Below are 20,338 nucleotides of genomic sequence, written 5' to 3' on the forward strand. Positions count from 1 at the left end.
AGAATTTATCAACATGCTTGATTCTGTTCATTCAAGACTCAACCAAGACCAGGGTTTTTTCTCCCTCTATAGGTGTTAGATTAGCATATCACAATCTTCCTGGTTTTGTAATCTCCAATTACTGCTGTTGTAAATTGTAACTCTGCTTATCTATATTTGAGCTTGGATAGAAATGTCAGTTTGTATGTGGGCTGGTTCTGACATACCATCTGTCAGTCCCATCCATCACTGTGATTAAAAACAAGGGTGCGTGTGTCTTCCTCAGCTCTCACCTGGCATGCCGTTCTGCTCCACAGTAATGTGTGGTGTGGATTGGAATAGACAAACCACCCTAATCACATAATATGGGGCTGTTTGGAAATGTTGCTTCCCACATGAGTATGCAAAGGCGAAGCAGAATGTACCAACAGGATGGGGTATGTGCCCCCTTGTTTTTAATCACATAGTGGGCAGGGCAGTATTGTCTGAACTAGCCCTGTAAATTTGGCATTTTATGGTCTTTGGGCCCCACTATTCACAACATATACCTACATAACTTGAGTCATGTGGCCCCTAATGTAATGTAATGAATTTATACTGGCCTAAGGTTTTTTTGGACTAAGAACATAAGAACAGCCCTGCTGGATCAGGCCCAAAGGAGCCCATCTAGTCCAGCATCCTGTTTCACACAGTGGCCCACCAGATGCCGCTGGGAAGCCTACAGGCAGGAGCTGCGGGCAAGCTGTCTCTCCTGCAGTTACTCCCCTGCAACTGGTATGCAGCGCTCACTGCAATGGCAAGGTCCTTGTGGACCGCTAGTCCACAAAAATTTCTGCCACAATACATCCGTAAGCCTTAGGATATCACAGAATGCTGTGGCTGGGTTTCCTAGGGCGGCTACTCCTCGGGAGTTCATTGCGGTCGGGTCGTGCGTAAGAGATTTCCTCTAGCCCTATAAAGAGGGTCGGCTCGGGTCAGGGGAGGATTGACGGGAAACCGCAGAGGAGAGAGAAGCCTCCAGCGGCTTGCTTCTCTCAGCACGGCCGCGCGCAGGGGCGGGCGGCTCCCCCTATAAAGAGCCAAGAAGGCCGCGCGCCGAGCGGCCGCGGGTGTGTTTACTGTCAGCCACAGCTCGCGGCAGCTGGCGACGAGCGAGGAGGCGGAGGCGGCGGCACCACAGCGGTGGGAGGGAGCCCCCAGTGCGGGAAGAGCCGCGCGCGAGGGAGGGGGGCCGGCTAGGAGGCGGCGCGGAGGGAGGGCAGGCCGGCTGCAGGAAGCGGTGCTCCGCGCTGGGACTGGTTCCTTCGCAGCCATTTTCTGTCCAACCAAACAGCCGATTTGCGGAGGGAGCCAACCAGGGCCGCACTGGAGGTTTGTGCCTGGCTCCGGCCAATGATTGGTAACCGGTTTCACTGCAGGCTCGAATGAAATGTCCGTCTCCCTCCCCGGGCTCCGGCGCTGCCGCCGCGCCGTCGCTGAGGGGACCAGGAAGTGCGGGGAGCAGGAGCGAGGCAGAGGCAGAGACGGCGACCAGGCGGCAGGCAGGGACAAGGGAGGGCCGGCCCGCCAGCCAGCCAGCCGGAGCCCCGGCCGCTCCCGCCGCCTGGCTCTTTGTACTGCCGCCGCCGGGGGCGGGCGGGGGGGAGGAGGCCGAGGCGGCGCTGGCGGCGGACGGCGCTAGGCGAAGAGGGGTTGCCGGGGCCGAGGCGCGGGAGGGGCTGCAGTGACAGGGGCCGAGCCCCCCGGGCTGCACTGGGCGAGGAGGGGGGTCTCCTCACACGGGGGTGGCGGGGGGGGGCGCTCCTCACGGCTCTCCCTCCCCACCCCCTCAGCAGACAATGGAGGTTCTGGTGGGTCACCCGGGGGGAGGAGGGGCGGCGGCGCCCCCACAGTGCCCCCCACTCGTGCTTCGCGGATGGAGGGGCCTTTTGAACGCTTCCCGGCCGCGGCCGCGCGTCCCTTCTCCCCGCCCCCCCCCGCCTCCGTCCCTCCCTCCCCCCTGCTGCCTTCGCGGCTCCTCTCCCCCCCCTTCTGTTGTGGAGTTGGGTCTCTTTATGCAGAAGGGCTTTGTCTGCTGCTCGCTCTCCTCCTCCTGCTGCGCTCTCTGTGTGCCCCTCGGCGCGAGAAAGCGGGGTGGCGGGGGGCTCCTTCTCTTCCCTGAAGGATTTTGTCTCCTGCTCGCCTGCTTCCCCCGCCTCGCCTCGCCTCCCCTCTCCCACACATGCCGTCCATCACCTTACACGGTTTGGTTCCAGTGAGAGCGAATGGGAGCTGTCAAAAAGCGCCTTCCCCTGTCGAGGAGCCCTTGTTTTGTCTTGGGGATTATTTGTTTGTTTTTTGGTCTCGCTTCATCTTGATGTGGACGCATAAGGAACCCAAAGGTGGGTGGGCTTGTGGAGGTTTAATTTTTTTTAATTCTGGTTGTGTCCTGCCGGTGAGTGAGTGGGTGGGTGTATTTTCTTTGCTCATTCCCCAGCATTAAGAGGTTGCCTTTGCCTTGTGGGTGGTGTTATGTCTTCTGTCTACGTCACTCACGTGGGTCCCCCCCCCATGCTTTCCCTTGTCTGGGCTCCTTTTCCCTGTAATACAAACGCTGGTGGGATTTAGAGATCTGTGGAAATCTGTTTCCTAGGGTGGGTACACATCTACTGCAAATTGGGATTGTTCTTCCATTTATGCAGACTTTTTTCATGGTCTGCTTGTACACTTTTGTGTTGTGTTGGTGGTGTGAATCTGTTAAACTAGAGTACCAAATTACTGGAGCTTGTAACATTACTGCTGCCACTACCACTATAGTAGTAGTACCACTTGTAGTAGTTATATGGATCCCCCCTGCATAACTTACTAAGGGAATCTTATCTGTGTTTTGGCTTCCCACTGTTGATTCACTATCTGTTTGTTCAGCATTGGACCAAAAAAAATATCAGAGATGAAAAGGTGAGCCCAAACTGCAGTTGTGTGAATCTGTCAGTTTTAAAAGCTGTTTTATTTATGCAGACTCTGTTTCTCTTTATATGTATTGTTATGTAATACTTTGCAGAAATGAAACCCAAACATGATTAGATGCATTTGTTATCCTTTCATTGAGAATAAAATAGCTGAAAATATAGAACAGATCTTTTCTTGTATACAAAAAGTATATCATCTGTTGGTTTCCTGGGAGTTCCCACCAGTGTTAGAATCATAGAGCTGGAAGAGGACTGATAGACCCATCTAGATCAACTCCTTGCTCCGTGCAAGGAATCTAGAGACAGAACATTCCCAGCAGGTGACAGTCAAGCTTGAATAACTCCAGCAAGCAATAGTCCATGACCCATCTAGGTAACTGGTTCTGTTGTAGAATTGCTTTTCTGTTGATTTTCTGTTGAGTTTCTCCTGATGTTCAAGAGGAATTTGCTATCGTGTAACCTAAGCTCATCAGGTCTAGTTCTGCTCTCAGGAGTAGCAGAGAACAAGTCTTTGCCCTGTTCTATGTGATAGCCCTTGAGTTATTTGAAATGTGCTATCAAGTCATCTTCTCCCCCATCTCCCAAATCTTATTTTCTTAAGGCTGAACATAGCCAGTTCCTTCAATATTTCTCCACAAGGCTTGTTTTCCAGACCCCTGACCATCTTCACTCCCCTCCTCTGAACCAGCTTCAAGTTTCTCTGCATCCTTTTGTCTGTTGCCCCCAAATGGGTACACTAGCTGACATCCAGACTAAATCACTGAGTAGTCATGACTAATTTGATTAAATTAATCCCATTAATTTCAGTGGGACTACTCCTAAGTAAGCCTGGACGTCAGCTGGTATTCCAGATGAGGTCTGACTTGCATGTAGTTTAGTTTTAAAAGAGAATGTAAACAAACAGTTAAATAGCAAGGTGTTGTGAATTCAGGTTTTTCTTGAAATGTGTGTGTGAAGCTAATTGTGTTTTAAGGGTTTTGTTTTTGGAAATACTGGCAATCTACTAGAGCTGCTTTGGATTGTAATATTTTGCAAGTATTTAAATGTAATAATTTGCTAATCTGTCATTTTGGGAGCCTTTAAGTGCTGTGTAAAATTTACTACCAAGGTCTGGTTTAAGGCTTGTGGATGTTTGTGGCACAAATACTGACTTGTATGTGGTGGATTATTGAATTTGCTGTAGTTTCAGTAATACAGCTTGTTTCCTACATGTAGTTCTACCCCTGGGCATTTGTAGGAACAAGATGAATTGTTAGACGAGTTTGTATCCGTAGGCTTTGTCTACATGTAAGAACTTGTAGAATGAAGGGTGTGCATACAAGTTTTGTACTTGATAATAGCAAGCGTAATGTAAATCAGTAAAATGAATAGCTGAAAGTACATCTGTTTCTCAGTACCTCAGATACTGATGACAAAAACAGATGGGGAGAAACGTATACAGATTAATCTTTTTCATTGTAGTGTTAAGATGATAGTATATAAATATGTAAAATAAACTGATCTGTCATCAGTATTAGGTGTATATTTGAACTATGGGTGAGGCCATAGCTTAGCAGTAGAGCACCTGCTTTGCATGTGGAAGGTCCCAAGTTCAATTCTTGGAGTCTCCAAGTAGGGCTGGGAAAGACTTGAGAATTTCTCTGAAGGGCTGCTGCTCAATGTAGGCAATACTCAGCTGGATGGACTGATGCTCTGATTTGGTAGAAAGCAGCTTCATTTTTAGGGGATGGGGCAGTAGCTTAGTGGGACAGCATCTGCTGAGCATGTGGAAGATCCCAGTTCAACCCCTTGGAAAGACTGCTGCTTGAAAGCTTTCAGAGCTGCTGCCATTCAGAGTAGACCTAGATGGACCAATGATCTGACTTGGAATAAAGCAGCTTCCTGTGTACCTGTTTGGCCACTTCAATACAAAAGCTGCATACAGGACTGAAGGACCTGTTTTGGGAATAACATTAAATATAATTGTTACCCAGACTATGGGAAACACCTATATCGGGCAGCAGCAATATATGAAGATGCTGAAAGGCATCTCCTCATACTGCGTGGGAGGAGGCAATGGTCCTGTATTCTACCAAAGAAAACCACAGGGCTCTGGTCGCCAGGAGTCGACACCAACTTGTCAGCACACCTTTACCTTTAATAGGCTGCACCTTGTTGGTGGTTAAGAGTGTATCTAACTTTTTGTACAACTGTACACAGAGAAGTCCTCCTTTATTCTGCTTCATTACCTTGAAAGGACAGAACGATATCTATCTTGTTTGTATGTCGGCTTTAATTCTCCAGACTACATCCACAAAGTCTGTGAAATCTTTGCATTTTATCTTTGCATCATCTCATGCAAATGGAAGCATCCTGTTATGAATGCATTCTCTGTTAAGCTATTATTGTTTAAGGGTAAGGAACTTGTGTTATAGCATTCTTTATTACAGCAAGATTGTGATTAGCCTAAAGGGAATCTGATATGGTCTAGTTGTACTGTATGCTGAGCAGCTACAGTGAAGCTAATCTAGCTCATTAAAATCATACTGCAACTGTGGGCAATGCCTTGATCTTTAGTAGAGGGTCTAGATTTGCTTTGGTCTTAAGAGCCAAAGCAAATCTAGACCTTCTACTAAAGATCAGATATAGCTGGTACTATATTGGGCAGCAGCGATATAGGAAGATGCTGAAAGGCATCTCACACTACACGGGAGGAGGCAATGGTAAATCCCTAATGTATTCTACCAAAGAACCACAGGGCTCTGTGGGCTCCAGGAGTCTAAATCGACTTGACAGCACACTTTATCTGTGGGTTGGTTAGTGAGTGATTGTTCCAAAAGCAAGAAATGAGGAAAATGTTAAATTTGGATGCAACGAAGTGCTACTTTATTGGCTGTAAGACGTTTGGTAAGGGACTCTCCCCCCACCTTTTCCTATGTTCAGTTAACACATTCTAATAACATTCTTCCACTAAAATTTAGTGAAACTTTAAGATTCAATTTATATCTGTGCACAGGTGGAAAAGTGAATTGTATTTACTTCCCTCACTCAGTTGTGACAACTGCACTGATTATCTTGTCAGTGATTTGGGAGTTCCTGAACCTCTGAAGATAGTGGCTGACACACCGCACAAGGGTACAGCAGTTCTGTAACATTGCATGTATGCTAGTTGTGCAAACATAAAAATTGTGCAAATGACATTATACAAAATTTGGAAATAATGTTCTTATTCTTGTGTAATGTCATATGTGTAGTTTTTGCATTCTCTCAGCTTGTGTACATGCAACGTTACTGGGCTGCTGTATCCTTGAGTTCTTTTAGGGCAGCATGGTGGTTCTTTTAGGGCAGGTCTGATCAACCTCCTCCCCCTCTCCCCCCCCCGCACTATCTTTGGACTACAACTCCCATAATCTCCAGACACGGTAGCCAATAGCCAGGAAATGATTTATTTATTTAACATATTTTTATGCTGCCCAAAACTTACGTCTCTGGGCAGTTTACAACAAAAAATAACAGAAAAGTTAAAATATTAGTTAAAACAAATAAATGACAACAGAGAAATTAAAACTTTGATTAAAATAAATGACAGCAAAAAGTTAAAACATTACGATTTAAAACCTTAAAACAATATTTTATAACAATGTTAAAACTATTAAAATGGTATTTAATTAAAAGCCTGGGTGAACAGATGTGTCTAATTGTCAGATGGGGAGGCTCTTATTTCTGCAGGGAGCGCGTTCCAAAGCGTTGGGGCAGCAGCTGAGAAGGCCCGTTCCTGAGTAGCCACCAGATGAGCTGGTGGCAAATGCAGATGGACCTCTCCTGATGATCTCAATGGGCAGTGGGGTTCATGATGAAGAAGACGTTCTCTTAAAATACCCAGGCCCAACTTTTAGGGCCCAACTCCCTATTATGGGAGTTGTAGGCCAACATCTGCAGAAGGGCTGAAGTTGAGCAGCCCTGTTTTAGGGCTTTGTCTCAATTTATGTTATAATTTTTCAGAACAAAAAAATGGGCTCAGTTTCAGCAATCTTATCCACTCTGTGCAAATTCCTAACATGCTGTGTATTTCTAAAGGAGCTGTTGCACTAGTTTTGTGTGTGTGTATACAGTATGTTCAGAATAGCTTCAATAAAGTCAAAGCCTTCTGAATGATTTTAACTGGCTAATGTGGTTATGCAACATAGTATGTTGCATAAATGTAGGGTGTCCGAATCCCTCCCTTCATACTGATTATGTAGGTGTGGACAGTCCTCATTCCAGATTACATTTGTGATCATAAAAGCACTATATTCTTGGACAACTTAATTAACAACTTACTATGACAAGACCTGCTAAGAATGGCCTCTGTACAGAAACAATCAGTAAGGCATGTAACATTATTAGGGTCATCTTGAACTCATGGAAGCTTCCTTTTCCTATCTTGTTTGGAGTACAAGTCACCTCCTTCAAAAAGAAATCTTGGCCAAATGACATTATCACCCTGTCAAACTCTTGTTCTCTGCAGAATGCTCGAGTAGTTGCCTTCAGATGTTTTCTCCCTTCTCAGTTTACCTCAAGTGGCACCTCTTTTATACCAAAAATGGAGAATGAGCCTTGATTAGAAAGGTGTTGTAGCTGAGTTTTGTTCATTGTTCAGACCAAAATCCTTGCTAAACTATCTGCTTTCTAAGAGAGCATGGACTGGAGTTATAGAGGAGAGTCAAAGGTGTGTGTGTGTGTATGTACATGCATTAAGAGATAAGGGAGCACTGAGTGAAATATATGAGGTGGAAACAAGATTATATCTCTTGAGGACCAGAGTTCTGCTCCCTGCTGAGTCTCTTAGAATTCAAAGAAAATCAAGCATGCTTAACTAAAAAATTACACAATATTAATTTCAACGGAATTCAAGGCATGTTTAACTTAGGAACAGAGGATGCTGCCATATACCAAGTCAGATTATTGGTCCATGTACCTCAGTAGTGTCTACATCAGGGATTCTCAATCTTGGGTCCTCAGGTGTTATTGGACTTCAACTCCCATAATCCCCAGCCTCAGTGGCCTTTGGTTGGGGATTATGGGAGTTGAAGTCCAATAACATCTGGGGACCCAACTTTGAGAATCACTGGTCTACACTCACTGACAGTGGCTCTCCAGAGTTTCAGGCAAACTTTTCTCCCGGCCAGGGATTGAACTTGGGACCTTCTGCATGTAAAGCAAATGCTATAACACTGAACTACAGCCCCATCCTCAGCTCCATTGCTTAGTGAGTGTAGTCCATCAAGGGACATCTCCAAGAGCTCAGTTGAAGTGAGTTAGATTTGCAATGGTCAGCGTCTGAGAGGTTGTATCAACTATTCATACTTTATGTACAACAAGAGAGTAAGAAACTCACTAGCTTTTATTCTTAGGATTGTGCTAAAATCATTGGGTTGTGTGCATGAGTGTACACACGTATTTAATTGTTGTTTGTATATTAGATCTTTGCTGTGAGTCATTGACAGGGACCTTTTGTTGTATAGCACCCAGCACAGTAAAAGGTAAATTAATCATTCAGCGAGCAGTTTTTGTTAGTTTTAGTGTCATTTGAAATAAGTATTCTTCTTATACAGGGCAAAGAAGGTAACAAATTTATTGCATTTATAGCTGCATATTTGCAATATTTCAGTCAGCTTAAATAAATGCAGTGTGTATAAATTTAAACACTGAAGTAGAAATAAAATTAACACTTGCAAAAGTATTAATTTAGTGATTAGAATGCTGTTTTAGCTTGCATTTAGGGTACTGGGTTGTTTGACATGAGTTGTATTGCTAACAGCAGTACACAAGAGCAAATATAGTGGTGTGTATGAACAAAGACTGGGGATGGGTAATGTTATAACTAATGCGTCTTAGTAAACTTTTTGGGGACAGTTGAAATCCATGTGTTACCCTCTTTAGTTATAAAACTGGCTGTACAATGTCATGCCTATCCTGAAGGTAGAGCCAAAACATGGAGGAGGTCCTCCAAACAAGTTAATATTTAACAACAACAAAAAGACTTAGTGTTTTTCCTTGAAGATTTTTTTGCGACTCCCTAAACAATGATACCTCCTAATACAGAAATTGACAGTGTCTATCAGAAGGGAGTGCTCTGATAAAATTATTTAGAATAAGCAGTTCTTAAGCATTTGAGTGTAGCTGTATAGTTTCACCTTTCACAGTGTGTATTCTTGTATATGTGATCTCAAGATTTCTCCCTTTGCACCAAACTCTCTGTGTTAGGAAGAAGGAACAGATATATTGCATTTTTCCATAGCTGTAAAACAGGGCTGCACAACTATAGCCCTCCAGCTGTTTTTGGTCTACAGGTCGCATCATACCCAGCCACAGGGATTATGGGAATCGTCAGCCATCAACTGCAGGAGGGTCTAAGTTATGCAGCCTTGCTGTAAAGAATTCTCTCAGTGATAAAGAAATTGTCCATCACGGCTTCAAATTTTATTAGTTTTATTTGATGTGCACTAAAACCCTTTAGCATCTGACTAATAAGCCAGTGTGGAATAGGCAGACAAGATCTGACAAAGTTCAAGTGTAGGGGCCATGTTTCTAATATTGCCAAAACTGATTAAGGTACTTGGATCAGAAATGAACCATGCTCAAGATTTCTGGAAGTGTTATGTTGAATACATTGGACAAGATTACTAAAGTTGTATTTTTATTCCAGATGGATGGTGATAGTTCTACAACAGATGCTTCTCAGTTAGGAATTGCTGGAGATTACATTGGTGGTAGTCACTATGTGATACAGTCTCATGATGGTAAGTAATATATTGGTCCAGATAATATTAATTACATTATGGCAATTCTGCACATCACAGTTTGTAGTCTCTATTAAAGATAAGCCTGAAGATCTGTGAAAACATAACACCCAATGTAGTATGTGCATATGTCTGAGAGAAGACCAGACTGCAACTCGATAAACAACTCTGAAATTCAGGGGAAGTGTTTTAGACATTTGACACTTGTGTAGTAGTAGTAGTGTTAATATTGTCACTCTGCTTAGTACTGAATTTTGTGTTCATATGTCTATAATATATCCTAGAAATCCCCCTAGATTAGTAGAGTGATAACAGATTTATTGTGGAAGTTTACATTCTGAAACTCTTCTGTTCAGTGTGTTGGGATACAGAATGGCTAGAACAAAAACATTGGTTTAACCCAACATTTTTTATTAAAGTAAAAACGTGAGTGTCTATAAATATTGAGCATGTTGATAGCAGCACTGGTGTAAAAACTAGTGCTATTTCATGGCTTGTTGGAAATGGAACCAATTTAGAAACGTTCATAGGTTATATTGCTTTTCTGTAAAGTGTGTATATTTTTATAATATTTATGTATCATCTCTCACAATGGCTCCTGAGAACTCCTAGAAGATGTATATCAGTATCAGCTGACATCCAGCCAAATGTTGCATGTACTGAATAACATTGCATGCATGCTATGAGGGTGGGACAATCTTTATTAATTTCCCTTGCTTCCCCAGTGTCTCCTGAAAATATTTCCCTGAGGGTCTTGCAGACATATTTTTAGAAGGCAACAGACGGCTGCAGAAGGAAGAGGGGACTGGCAAATATCACCCTCGTCTGTTGTGCACATAAAACATTATTCAGTGTATGCAGCTTTAGTCTGGATGTCAGCCAGCAGTTTAAAATAACTTTTAAGCTATATATCTTTTTGTAATAAGCTGATTTGTCAGTGGGTCCCCTGTCTTTGGGCCTTGAGATTCCTGCCTGCAACCTTGCAGAAGCCGCTGCCAGTCTGTGTAGGCAATACTGAGCTAGATAGACCAATGGTCTGACTCAGTATATGGCAGTTTCCTAAATTAAGCCAGTGGATTGTTCATTGAATAAAAATAGTAGACATTTTAGTTGCAGTTCTTGCTCTTATTGTCGGAACAGTTTTATTGGTGTTAATAATTCTATGGGAAATTCTACATGTTATATTTCCAAACACTGTACACAGATGAGGTGATCAAGGGTGCACAACATATGTGCCTGATTCTTTCCCCACCCCCTTTATATTCTTAGATACTGAGGACAGCATGAATGATCATGAAGACACAAATGGCTCAAAAGAGAGTTTTAGAGAACAAGATATTTATCTTCCAATTGCAAATGTGGCGAGGATAATGAAAAATGCCATACCTCAGACAGGAAAGGTAATATCTTCCAAATAGAGCTTTGGTAGCATTACTTCCTTTATATGCAGGATCAAGAAGCTTGAAATTCATTAGGTTGCATTCTGTTGGATTTTCAATAAGCTGCTTTAGATGTAATGATGATGCAAGTGCCTCATGCTTTCATATTCTATCTTTCCCAAACTCTTGCCAGGGAGATGCACAAATTCCTGACAGCTTCCATTCTCTAAACAAATAGCTTCTTTTTACCTTGTCATGCTGAAAAGAGGCGAATTCAAAATTCTCAGGAGCCCCTCTTGATTGCATTCATGTGTAAATAACAATCAGCATGATGGGCAGCGTTCCACTGATATTAGGGACCCACCAGGATGGCTGCGCAACTTGAAAGGCAGTGTCTATGGTGCAGTGCTATGAGACTGCTGTAAAATGATTTGAAATTGCTTCCAGGCAACAGCACAGTACTCTTTCCACTGGAAACCATGGAAGGACTGCTGTACTGCTGCCCAGGAGTGGTTTCAAGGCATTCTGTAGCAACCCCGTTGCACAGCAGCCCTGGCACATCCCCAGCATAAACAGAGCTCTGCCTGTCATGGTGACAACTACTTTTCCAATGTTTTAGTGGGTTAATTTGTTCAACTTTAATTTTGTTGACAGTGCTGAATGTGTGTGTTTGTAGGTTTATTCGTATTAATCCGAGAAATGGTTTTTTTTAATGGTTCAATCTTCATGGTTTGGTTTTTTAGATTGCAAAAGATGCAAAAGAGTGTGTGCAGGAGTGTGTAAGTGAATTCATCAGCTTTATAACCTCAGAAGCAAGTGAGAGGTGTCACCAAGAAAAACGAAAGACTATAAATGGGGAGGATATTCTTTTTGCCATGTCCACCCTAGGTTTTGACAGCTATGTTGAACCTTTGAAGTTGTATCTCCAGAAGTTCAGAGAGGTTAGTAATGTCTGTCTTCATGGTTTCATTTATAACACTTCTCACAGTTTCATCTTGTGTGGCTGATTTGTAATATCCCTTTTATAAAGCAAAGTGTTTATGGGGGTGTGGGGAAGGGTCCCAAACAAGGTGTGACACTGGCTGTTGATTCTTACATCTTATATCCCCAACACTGTTCCCTCTAAGGCATGCGCACGTGCACACGCTCACAATTTTTTTTGGTGTCTGCTCAGTTAATGTTAGATCCTGCTCAGGTAGAATCAGGAAGGCCCCATTCCGAATGCATGTACTCACTGCGTTGCACACTGTGTTGATACTGCCGCCCAGAACAAAACTCATTCCATACAGATATGGAAAAAAATTAGAGGGACCACTGATTTGGTTTCACTTGTACACTTATCAGAAGATAGGCAAAGGAAGTGGCAGGCCTTTGCTGTGCCCGGTGGCAGTAACCCAGCATGACAGAGCTTTGTAGGCCCTTCTCTTGCTCTATGTCAGGTTTGATGTTATCATTTCAGTTGACAGGCAGAGGGAATAGATATGTGGCTTCTGCTTGCAACTGTTCCTTTTCATCTTAGTGGTTTGGGGAGGCTAAGGAGTAACTGCTACATCCTGAAATGACTGGATGATGATTTGGGCTGGTATAGCCTTGTGACCTCTTCATAGATGTGTAAGATGACACTAGTTTGGTCCTATGACCCACTTTTCCTGACCAGCAGCTTGCTGTAAGATATGGTTGTAAACAAAAGGCCATTCTTGCTTAAGTAACTTAAAATGTATTGTGAAAGTTGAAGATCTTGCCACAGATGCATATTGAGAGTGCATCTATGATTCTTGATATACCAAAAATATAAAGACGCAAAAGAGAACTCTGTAATAGAAGTATTGCTCTGCTGTGGTATATTGGGTTTGAAAAACCAAGGACTTAAAGTTTGGAAGTTATACAGATATTCCAAAATGTGTGCAGATTGATTTTAAGCAATTGTAAATGTCTGTATCCTCATACAAAATGGTTTTAAATTTTTTTTTCCAAGGCCATGAAAGGAGAAAAGGGCATTGGGGGAGCAGTTACTACAGCAGATGGCCTTAGTGAGGAACTCACAGAGGAAGCATTTAGTAAGTATTACTTGGAGCTGCTGGTACAGATTTGGCTGTTACTTATGATTGGAGACACTTTTTTGAACCATAGGCAGAACATGAATAATATTTTGATGGCAAAGGGAGTGAACTTCTCCAAGTTTGCTACTATGATGCTAGAGTGGTAAGTCCTTGAAAGCTGCACATTAGTGACTTGACAGTTGTGCTTAGTGGCCTGTACCCTTTGGGTTTCACACAACTCCATCTGCCTTGGTGCTTTGGAGGGGCTCCCAATTCAAACTGGTGCTTCAGGTGGTCATTTCAGCTTGATTCCAAGGGCTGCTTCAAGTTAGAATGACCATTCAAATCCACAACCTCCCCTCTCTCCCAATACTTAATGGACAAGCTGGAGACAGACACCATGTTCTCTTAACTTTCTGTTGTTTCTGGTGACAAGGGAGCAGCAGCTGTGGCAGCTTCACTTTAAAAAGGTCTGGAAGAAGAATGTATGTTTTCCTCCTTGCAGTCCTGGGAAAGGTACAGGGTCTCTTGGGAGTCATATTTTCAGCAGTAGTGATTGCAATCATATGATTCTCAAGATAACCTGTGCATTTCCCAGGACAGTAGTGGGATAGGAACTCTCTTCCAGAAGACTTTTAAAAAGGTGAAGCCACCAAAGCTGTTGCTCCTTCGCCACTGGGAGCAACAGAAAATTAAGAGAATGTGTCTTCACTTGTATGGATGGAAGTATGGAGCAGCAGGGTGGGTTGATTCTGGTTGAATCTGGCTGCAGCTTGGTTTGGCCCCAGTTTGCCCAACAAAGCCTTGCAAAGCCCTAATATGAACAGCCTTCTTAGTATTTAATCAATTTATTTTTACTTATTGTTTTAAAATAACAGATAATAAACACTAAATTATGGTCAAATGAATCTGAGAATTGCAAGCAGGAAATTCTGCTGGTTAGAGTAAGAAGTGAACATGTGATCTATAACCAAAAAGAAAGTGAACGCTAGGTGCTAAAAACCAACTTATTACTCCAATAAAAATTCTTGATGTATTGTGAGCCTGTTGTTCAGAAGTAGCCACAGATTAATTTTTCATTTGTCGTTGTCATTCAATATTCCATAATATATTCAATATCTTCTAATGAACACTCTAAATGTAGAGTACATGTTACCTTTAAAAATCTGGAAATTTGATCAAAATATATCTGTATGTATTTGTTCAGCAAAACAGAGGACCATTATATTAAAAGGAATCTGATCTTTGGTAAATAATTTCAAAATGATGTTCTCAGAGGCAAGGAAAAAGTTCTAAGGAAAAGTTCTACTAACTGATATCATCTGATATTCTTGAGATACTCCCAAACTCAGTAAGATTGATCAGTTAGAATGTTGCTGCTTACCCTTCTCTTATAAAGTTCCTTATTTGAGGCCTGCTGCTGCAACTGTCATCAGCTGCCAGGTTCTTTCTGGGGGCCGTTTTCCTGGCTATTTACAAATTGGGTTTAGCAGCCAAAACACTTGGGCTGGGATGAGGATTGTTACCACCCCTTCTCATCCCTTGCTGCTGCAGAGAAGAGACAGAAGTCAGGAAGTGCTGTTACACCTGAAGCCAAGTGAAAGAGAAGCAGCACCTTCTGCAGTTTATTTGGTGCCAAGTTCTTCCTGGTAGCCATTTTCTTGGGTATTCTCTACATCTGCCCTTCTGCAGCTTTAAGATCCACCAGGAGCCACATCAAGAAACCTTATTGGAGGTTTTTAATGTTATGTAAATTGTTTTGAGAGGCCAAGGCCCCTCAGAAATGTTTGTTCCATATTGTATTAGTCCATTGATGTGATTCTGGCATTTTTATAGATATATTCTAGAGTTTTGTATTTAACTTGAAGATATTGAATGCTTTATGGAATACTTAATTCATCGTTGTCTCTGAAGAAACGGTGGAAACTTGAAATGCTCAAAATATTTTTATTGGAGTAATCTAATAAATCAGTGTGTTAGTACCTTGGATACTGTCTTACTACATATATTTGTGATATTTCTCTCTCTCTCGCTCCCCTCTGTTTTGCCTCCATATGGTTATGGATTTTTTTCTCTTTAAAAGGCACTCCTTGCTGAGATACAATCCTCCCCATCTCTGGCAATTTTCAAAAAAACACCTGAAAACCCATCTTTTCACCCAAGTTTTCTCAGCTTTCTAAACTTTGGGGTTTTAATATCTGGTTTATTTTAAAATTCAAAACTCGATTTCGGGGTTTTTAATCACTGTAATTGTTTAATTGTTTTAAAATGTTTTTAAATTGTTAATTGTTATGTTGTTTTTAATTTGTTTTAGCTCTTTAGTGTTTTAGTGGTTTGTTTTAATTGTAAACGGCCCTGAGCCATTTTGGAAGGGCAGTATACAAATCAAATTATTATTATTATTAATAATAATAATAATAATAACAAACTCAAGCTATGTGAGAGAAGTGTGTGCATTTGAGATGTTATGTCTTAGAAATATTTATAAAACTTATTCTGGAAAAAATAATTTCCAAGTAAAGTTTTTAATTTGGACTATAATACTTACACCACATTAAATGTGCTTTATTGAATTTCCCCCCACTAATGGAATATTTCAATTTAAATATTTTGGCTATGGAAAAATTCCCAAGATAAAAATTAAACAAGGTGAACTTTTAAAGGTTTCGTGTTACTAACCAGGGGCGGAGCTATAATTGGGCGAACGGGTTCAAAGAACCCGGGCCGTGCCCAATCAGGAGCCGCCATTTGCGGCCCTGACACGCCCCCCGCATGATGTCAGACGCTGGGGTGGTAGTTTAGCTCCCGAGCGGGGGCCACGCGGCCCTTTCAGGAGCTAAACAAAGGCTGGCGCTGTGTTCGCAGCACCAGCCAGGAGCGGCTCTTCCCTCCAAAGGCAGGGAAGAGTCGCTCCTGGCTGGCGCTGTGAATGCAGCGCCAGCCTAACTAGCTCCTGAAGGGGCCGCACGGTAGCCCCTTCAGGAGCTAAGACTGGTGCTGCGTTCGCAATGCAGCCCAGAAGCGGCTCTTCCCTGCAGGGAAGAGCCACTCCTGGGCTGTGCTGCGAATGCAGCACCAGCCTTCGTCTAACTGCTGAAGGGGCCGTGTGGCCCCTTCAGCAGTTAAGCTGCTTCTCCTGAACAGAGCCTCAAGGCTCCGTTCGGGAGCCAGACCACGCCCCCCCCCGGCGTCTGACGCGGGCGCGTAGCTATCCCCTGCGTCTGACGTCAGATGCGGGGTGGGGGGCTATCAGGGCGCCCGCCGCGGCCACACACGGGCCGCTGGCGGGCTAGCTACGCCCCTGTTACTAACCATAAATCCATCATACTGAACAAGATCCTAGTTGATTTAGGGCATTAGAAAATTTTCCAGTCCAAAATGTTCTGGAAGTCTCTCAGTGCTGGTTAAATATATGTAGCTTCTCTTTTTTCAGCTGCTTGCCAAACCATTTGGCAGATGCAGCCATCTGATATGTACCATGTGGCCTTAGCTTTGTTTCTGGATGAAGGCATTAATTTGATAGCTTCTGTTTAATTAAAAAAAAAAAAAGGCTGTCTTCCCTTTTACAGATTATGAGAACTATTGATACTAGTTTCATATTGTGCATGATCCGAATGGAAACTTAGTCTGAAACATAAACTTATGTGAGGTGTGATATGTGTAGATGCCACTGCATCGTAAAATTAAAAACCTATCTACCTAACCTCAATCATTTGCCATAACTTTGTATTAATAAAATAGTCTTCCGGTAATGTGTTTGAAGTTTAATGGGCACTTGTAAAAGCAGCATGTTCCAGTGTAATAAAATATTTAAAAAGTAGATTTTCTACCTGTTTTCATGCATATCTCTATATAAATCTATCCTTATTTCTGTGGTAAAACTTAAGTATTTCAGATACATGTGCAATTGCCCCACAAAACAACAAAGTATTCTAGGGGTGCAGACTGAAAGCTTCAGGAGCAAATCTTGACTTAAATGTTGTGCAGAGGAGAGAAATACATGTTGGGGAGACATAAAAGCAGTTTGGGGGGAACTCTTCAAATGCTTGAGGCGAATCTGCATTCATACAGTAGTCTGGTTTTGAATTATGATACACATAAATTAAAAAAACTGAAGTTGAAGTGTTAGTTCTGTCCTTCCTCACAGTAAATGCTTTCCTACTTCGTGACGATAAGACTTTTACTGCAGGTAGTAACAAGCAGTCTTGCTGAGGAAATAAACTCTTCCAGTAGGCACTTACATAGGAAGCAGCTATATACTGAATCAGACCATAGGTCCATCTTGTTCAATATTGTCTACACAGACTGGCAGCAGCTTCTCCAAGATTGCAGGCAGGAATCTCTCTCAGCCCTATCTTGGAGATGCCAGGGAAGGAACTTGGAACCTAGATGCTCTTTCCAGAGCAGCTCCATCCCCTGAGGGGAATATCTTACAGTGCTCACACTTCTAGTCTCCCTTTCATATGCAACCAGGGTGGATCCTGCTTAGCAAAGGGGACAATTCATGCTTGCTACCATAAGACCATCTCACTTCTTACTCTTGTAGCATAGATGCTTGCCTGTTCCCACCACTTTCTCCAGAGGTTCATAGAAGCAAGTTTTAATAGGTATCTTCCATTAATTGTGAATTCTCTTTATTCTCCCCCCGTTGAGGGTGAATAGTGAGTGCTGGCAAGTAAAAACTGATAGCAGATGAGGGTGGGAGGGCTGCTACTCCAGACGAGGTGGCAGAGCCCTGTAAAGCTCACTCTAAGTTGGTATCAGAGCAGTTTGGCTGGGACTCTACCCAGAGCAATAGGTAAAATAGTTGATTATAATTGATTTTAAAAGTGTGTGTGTGTGTGTGTGTGTGTGTGTGTGTGTGTGTGTGTGTGTAGTACACAGCATTGAATTTTTTAAATTAAAAATGATATATAAATGAAGATATGCAATAGGGTGTTATCCTGCTGGGTGGCCTCAGTTCCTTAACTAAACTGTTTTCTGTCTTCTAGCTAACCAGTTGCCAGCAGGTTTGATAACTACAGATGGCCAACAGCAAAATGTTATGGTGTATACAACATCTTATCAACAGGTACAATATCCCATCAACTTCTTTCTCCTTTTTAGATTCATATATGGACATACTCGGTTTAAGTAAATGTGTATATATTGAGTAACTTGTATAAATCTTTCTCTCATGCTCTCTAGATTTCGGGTGTTCAGCAGATTCAGTTCTCATGATTTGAAGGTGGCTTTGGATCTGGAGGATGTGAACGAGATGGGCAAGGAACTAGGGAACACTAAAAGGAAACCTTAGTTTGAAATGGCTGGTGAAGAAAGAAATGTCACTTTGTATATTCAGTAGCTGTAATGTAGCTGCCTGAGGCTTGACTAATTGAGGTGTAAACTCTGACTCAAACCTTTTCTTCATGAATGATTTTAAAAGAAATTGGATTTTAAAAGGTATTAAAGTATTTTTGTTTTGTACAAGAGTTTGTTGCTCTGTATAACTCCTGTATGCATTGTATATTGCAATTTACTACTGTCAGAGATTTGTAGACAGTTTCTTATTTTCATATTGAATCATGTTACTTTTGTAATTCAAGTAAACAGCTGGGTTTAATTCATGTTTACCCTTTGAATAAATATAAGGGTACAGTTCATTTTGAATGCAAGTTGCCTTTATTATAAAAATTGAAATGACCTTTGTTTTGTAACTGTCGTGCATGACTAAAGTTGCATTAACATATTTATTAATATTTTAACTTGGAAAGGGAATTCCTCAAGCGCCAGCAGTTCAAAAGAAGTGCTCCCAGTGGTTTTTAATGTAATGAATGAATTAAATGTGAATCAAGAAGTAACCAGTCGTTCGGTCTCTTAGCATTAGAAGCTTGGGACACAATCTACCAGGAACTACTTTGCACAAGCTTCATGAGAATGAAGGGAGAGTTGCACAGTAATTGTCCTCTTGTACAGGGCTAATTCCTGTGGATTGTCTGGTGCCCAGTAACAGTGTTAACTGTACCTTGTAGTACAAACCCTATTTTGCAACAACTATAAGTATGCAGTAGAATCTTTTTTGTTGATCCCATTGACTAGGCGTTTGTCTCACTGGTTTTGAAATAAACCCTTTTTAATTTATGATCTCTTTCCAAGGAAGCCAGATTCTCTTTACTGAATTGTGACAGTCTTTCTGGTAAAAATTTATTTCCTTTTTAAACATGCATTTCCATCTCCATCTTCTATGGGAATTCTCAGATGTTTATAGCATCTGTTGAGTGTGTGTGTGGGTGTAAGCATCTGCCTGAGTGGGATCTGAAATGGTAGAGCTTCCAATTTGCTGCCAGTTTCCTGTCTTTGCAATGAACTACAGTATACCTGAGCTATCATACTTAATTTTGTAGCTGAGCAGAGTGATCAAAAACTTTCTGCACTGGCATGTTAGTGTCTAGAAAAGGACAATTGTTATGACAGTACAAGTAATATCAACAGCAGCTGCAGCAATAAGATCAAAGTGGCTATAGAACAGGAGACCCACTATAAATGGAGTTAAGCTTTAAAAACCATGCTGTAGCATCAGAACTTCATTGAATAGGAAGCAACTCTGGGCTTGGGACAAAATCTAGCCCTCAGAGGGGTACCATGTGCACCTCCAATTTTGTCAGCTTGGTGGCAAGAGATGTGCAGGGAGTTCTTTCTATCATATGGAACTTGTTGGCAGTCTGCTTTAGAGTGTAGTGAGAAAGCCTTGGCTAATAAGTGTTCAACCCCCTCCTCCCTTCAAAGTGGTCTTTGTCTAAAGCCAGTCACTTATTTATGAAGTGCTTATACAGCCCCAGTGTGAATGTTGTGGGCATTGGAGCTGTAATATGATGGAGGCTTGCACAAATGGGCCCTACTTGCCACACCTACCCTTGTGCATGGTCAGTCATAGTAAAATATGGAAGTCTGAGCCTGTGTGTGAAGCAGCCCAGAATCTTTGAACCACTGAGGCAAAGTTGGGAAGTCTGTGTGCTGAGAACAAACAAGTGTTGAGAGGCTCTTGCAGAGGGAAGGAGCAAGCATCCAAATACAGTTCTTGCTTGATGCTAATGAACCAAAAGTCAGTTCAGGTTTCTAGTGCCCACTGTCTTCCTCCTTAGGGTAGCAATAATCCTGCTATATAAGGGGAACTAAGTTGGTTGGCTTTGCTTTCAGCCCCCTGTTGATATAGTACATTGGCTGACATTCTCTGCAGTCCTCTGGCAATGGAA

General features: G+C 42.3%; 1 protein-coding gene across 5 annotated transcripts; it reads left to right on the forward strand.

Moving 5' to 3' along the window:
• The first annotated feature begins 1,192 nt into the window (after positions 1-1,192).
• Positions 1,193-19,226, forward strand: NFYB (nuclear transcription factor Y subunit beta). Of its 5 annotated transcripts, XM_053255940.1 has the most exons (8): positions 1,543-2,360; positions 2,884-2,916; positions 9,595-9,688; positions 10,958-11,088; positions 11,811-12,008; positions 13,043-13,124; positions 18,098-18,177; positions 18,294-19,226. In XM_053255940.1, the coding sequence occupies exons 3-8, from the start codon at positions 9,595-9,597 to the stop codon at positions 18,324-18,326; spliced, it is 618 nt and encodes a 205-aa protein (XP_053111915.1). In that variant the 5' UTR covers positions 1,543-2,360; positions 2,884-2,916; the 3' UTR covers positions 18,327-19,226. The 5 variants fall into 5 exon arrangements, with proteins under 5 accessions (XP_053111913.1, XP_053111915.1, XP_053111914.1 ...); XM_053255938.1 differs by lacking the exons at positions 1,543-2,360; positions 2,884-2,916 and adding an exon at positions 1,193-1,350; XM_053255939.1 differs by lacking the exon at positions 2,884-2,916.
• Positions 19,227-20,338: the final 1,112 nt, after the last annotated feature.

This window comes from Hemicordylus capensis, chromosome 5, assembly GCF_027244095.1.
Source record: "Hemicordylus capensis ecotype Gifberg chromosome 5, rHemCap1.1.pri, whole genome shotgun sequence".
NCBI lineage: Eukaryota > Metazoa > Chordata > Lepidosauria > Squamata > Cordylidae > Hemicordylus > Hemicordylus capensis.

Coding starts and splice junctions, on each gene's coding strand:
- NFYB (XM_053255938.1), top strand. CDS start 9,595: ATGGATGGTGATAGTTCTACAACAGATGCTTCTCAGTTAGGAATTGCT. Junction 9,689..10,957: donor TGTGATACAGTCTCATGATG/GTAAGTAATATA, acceptor TTATATTCTTAG/ATACTGAGGACAGCATGAAT. Junction 13,125..18,097: donor ACTCACAGAGGAAGCATTTA/GTAAGTATTACT, acceptor TCTGTCTTCTAG/CTAACCAGTTGCCAGCAGGT.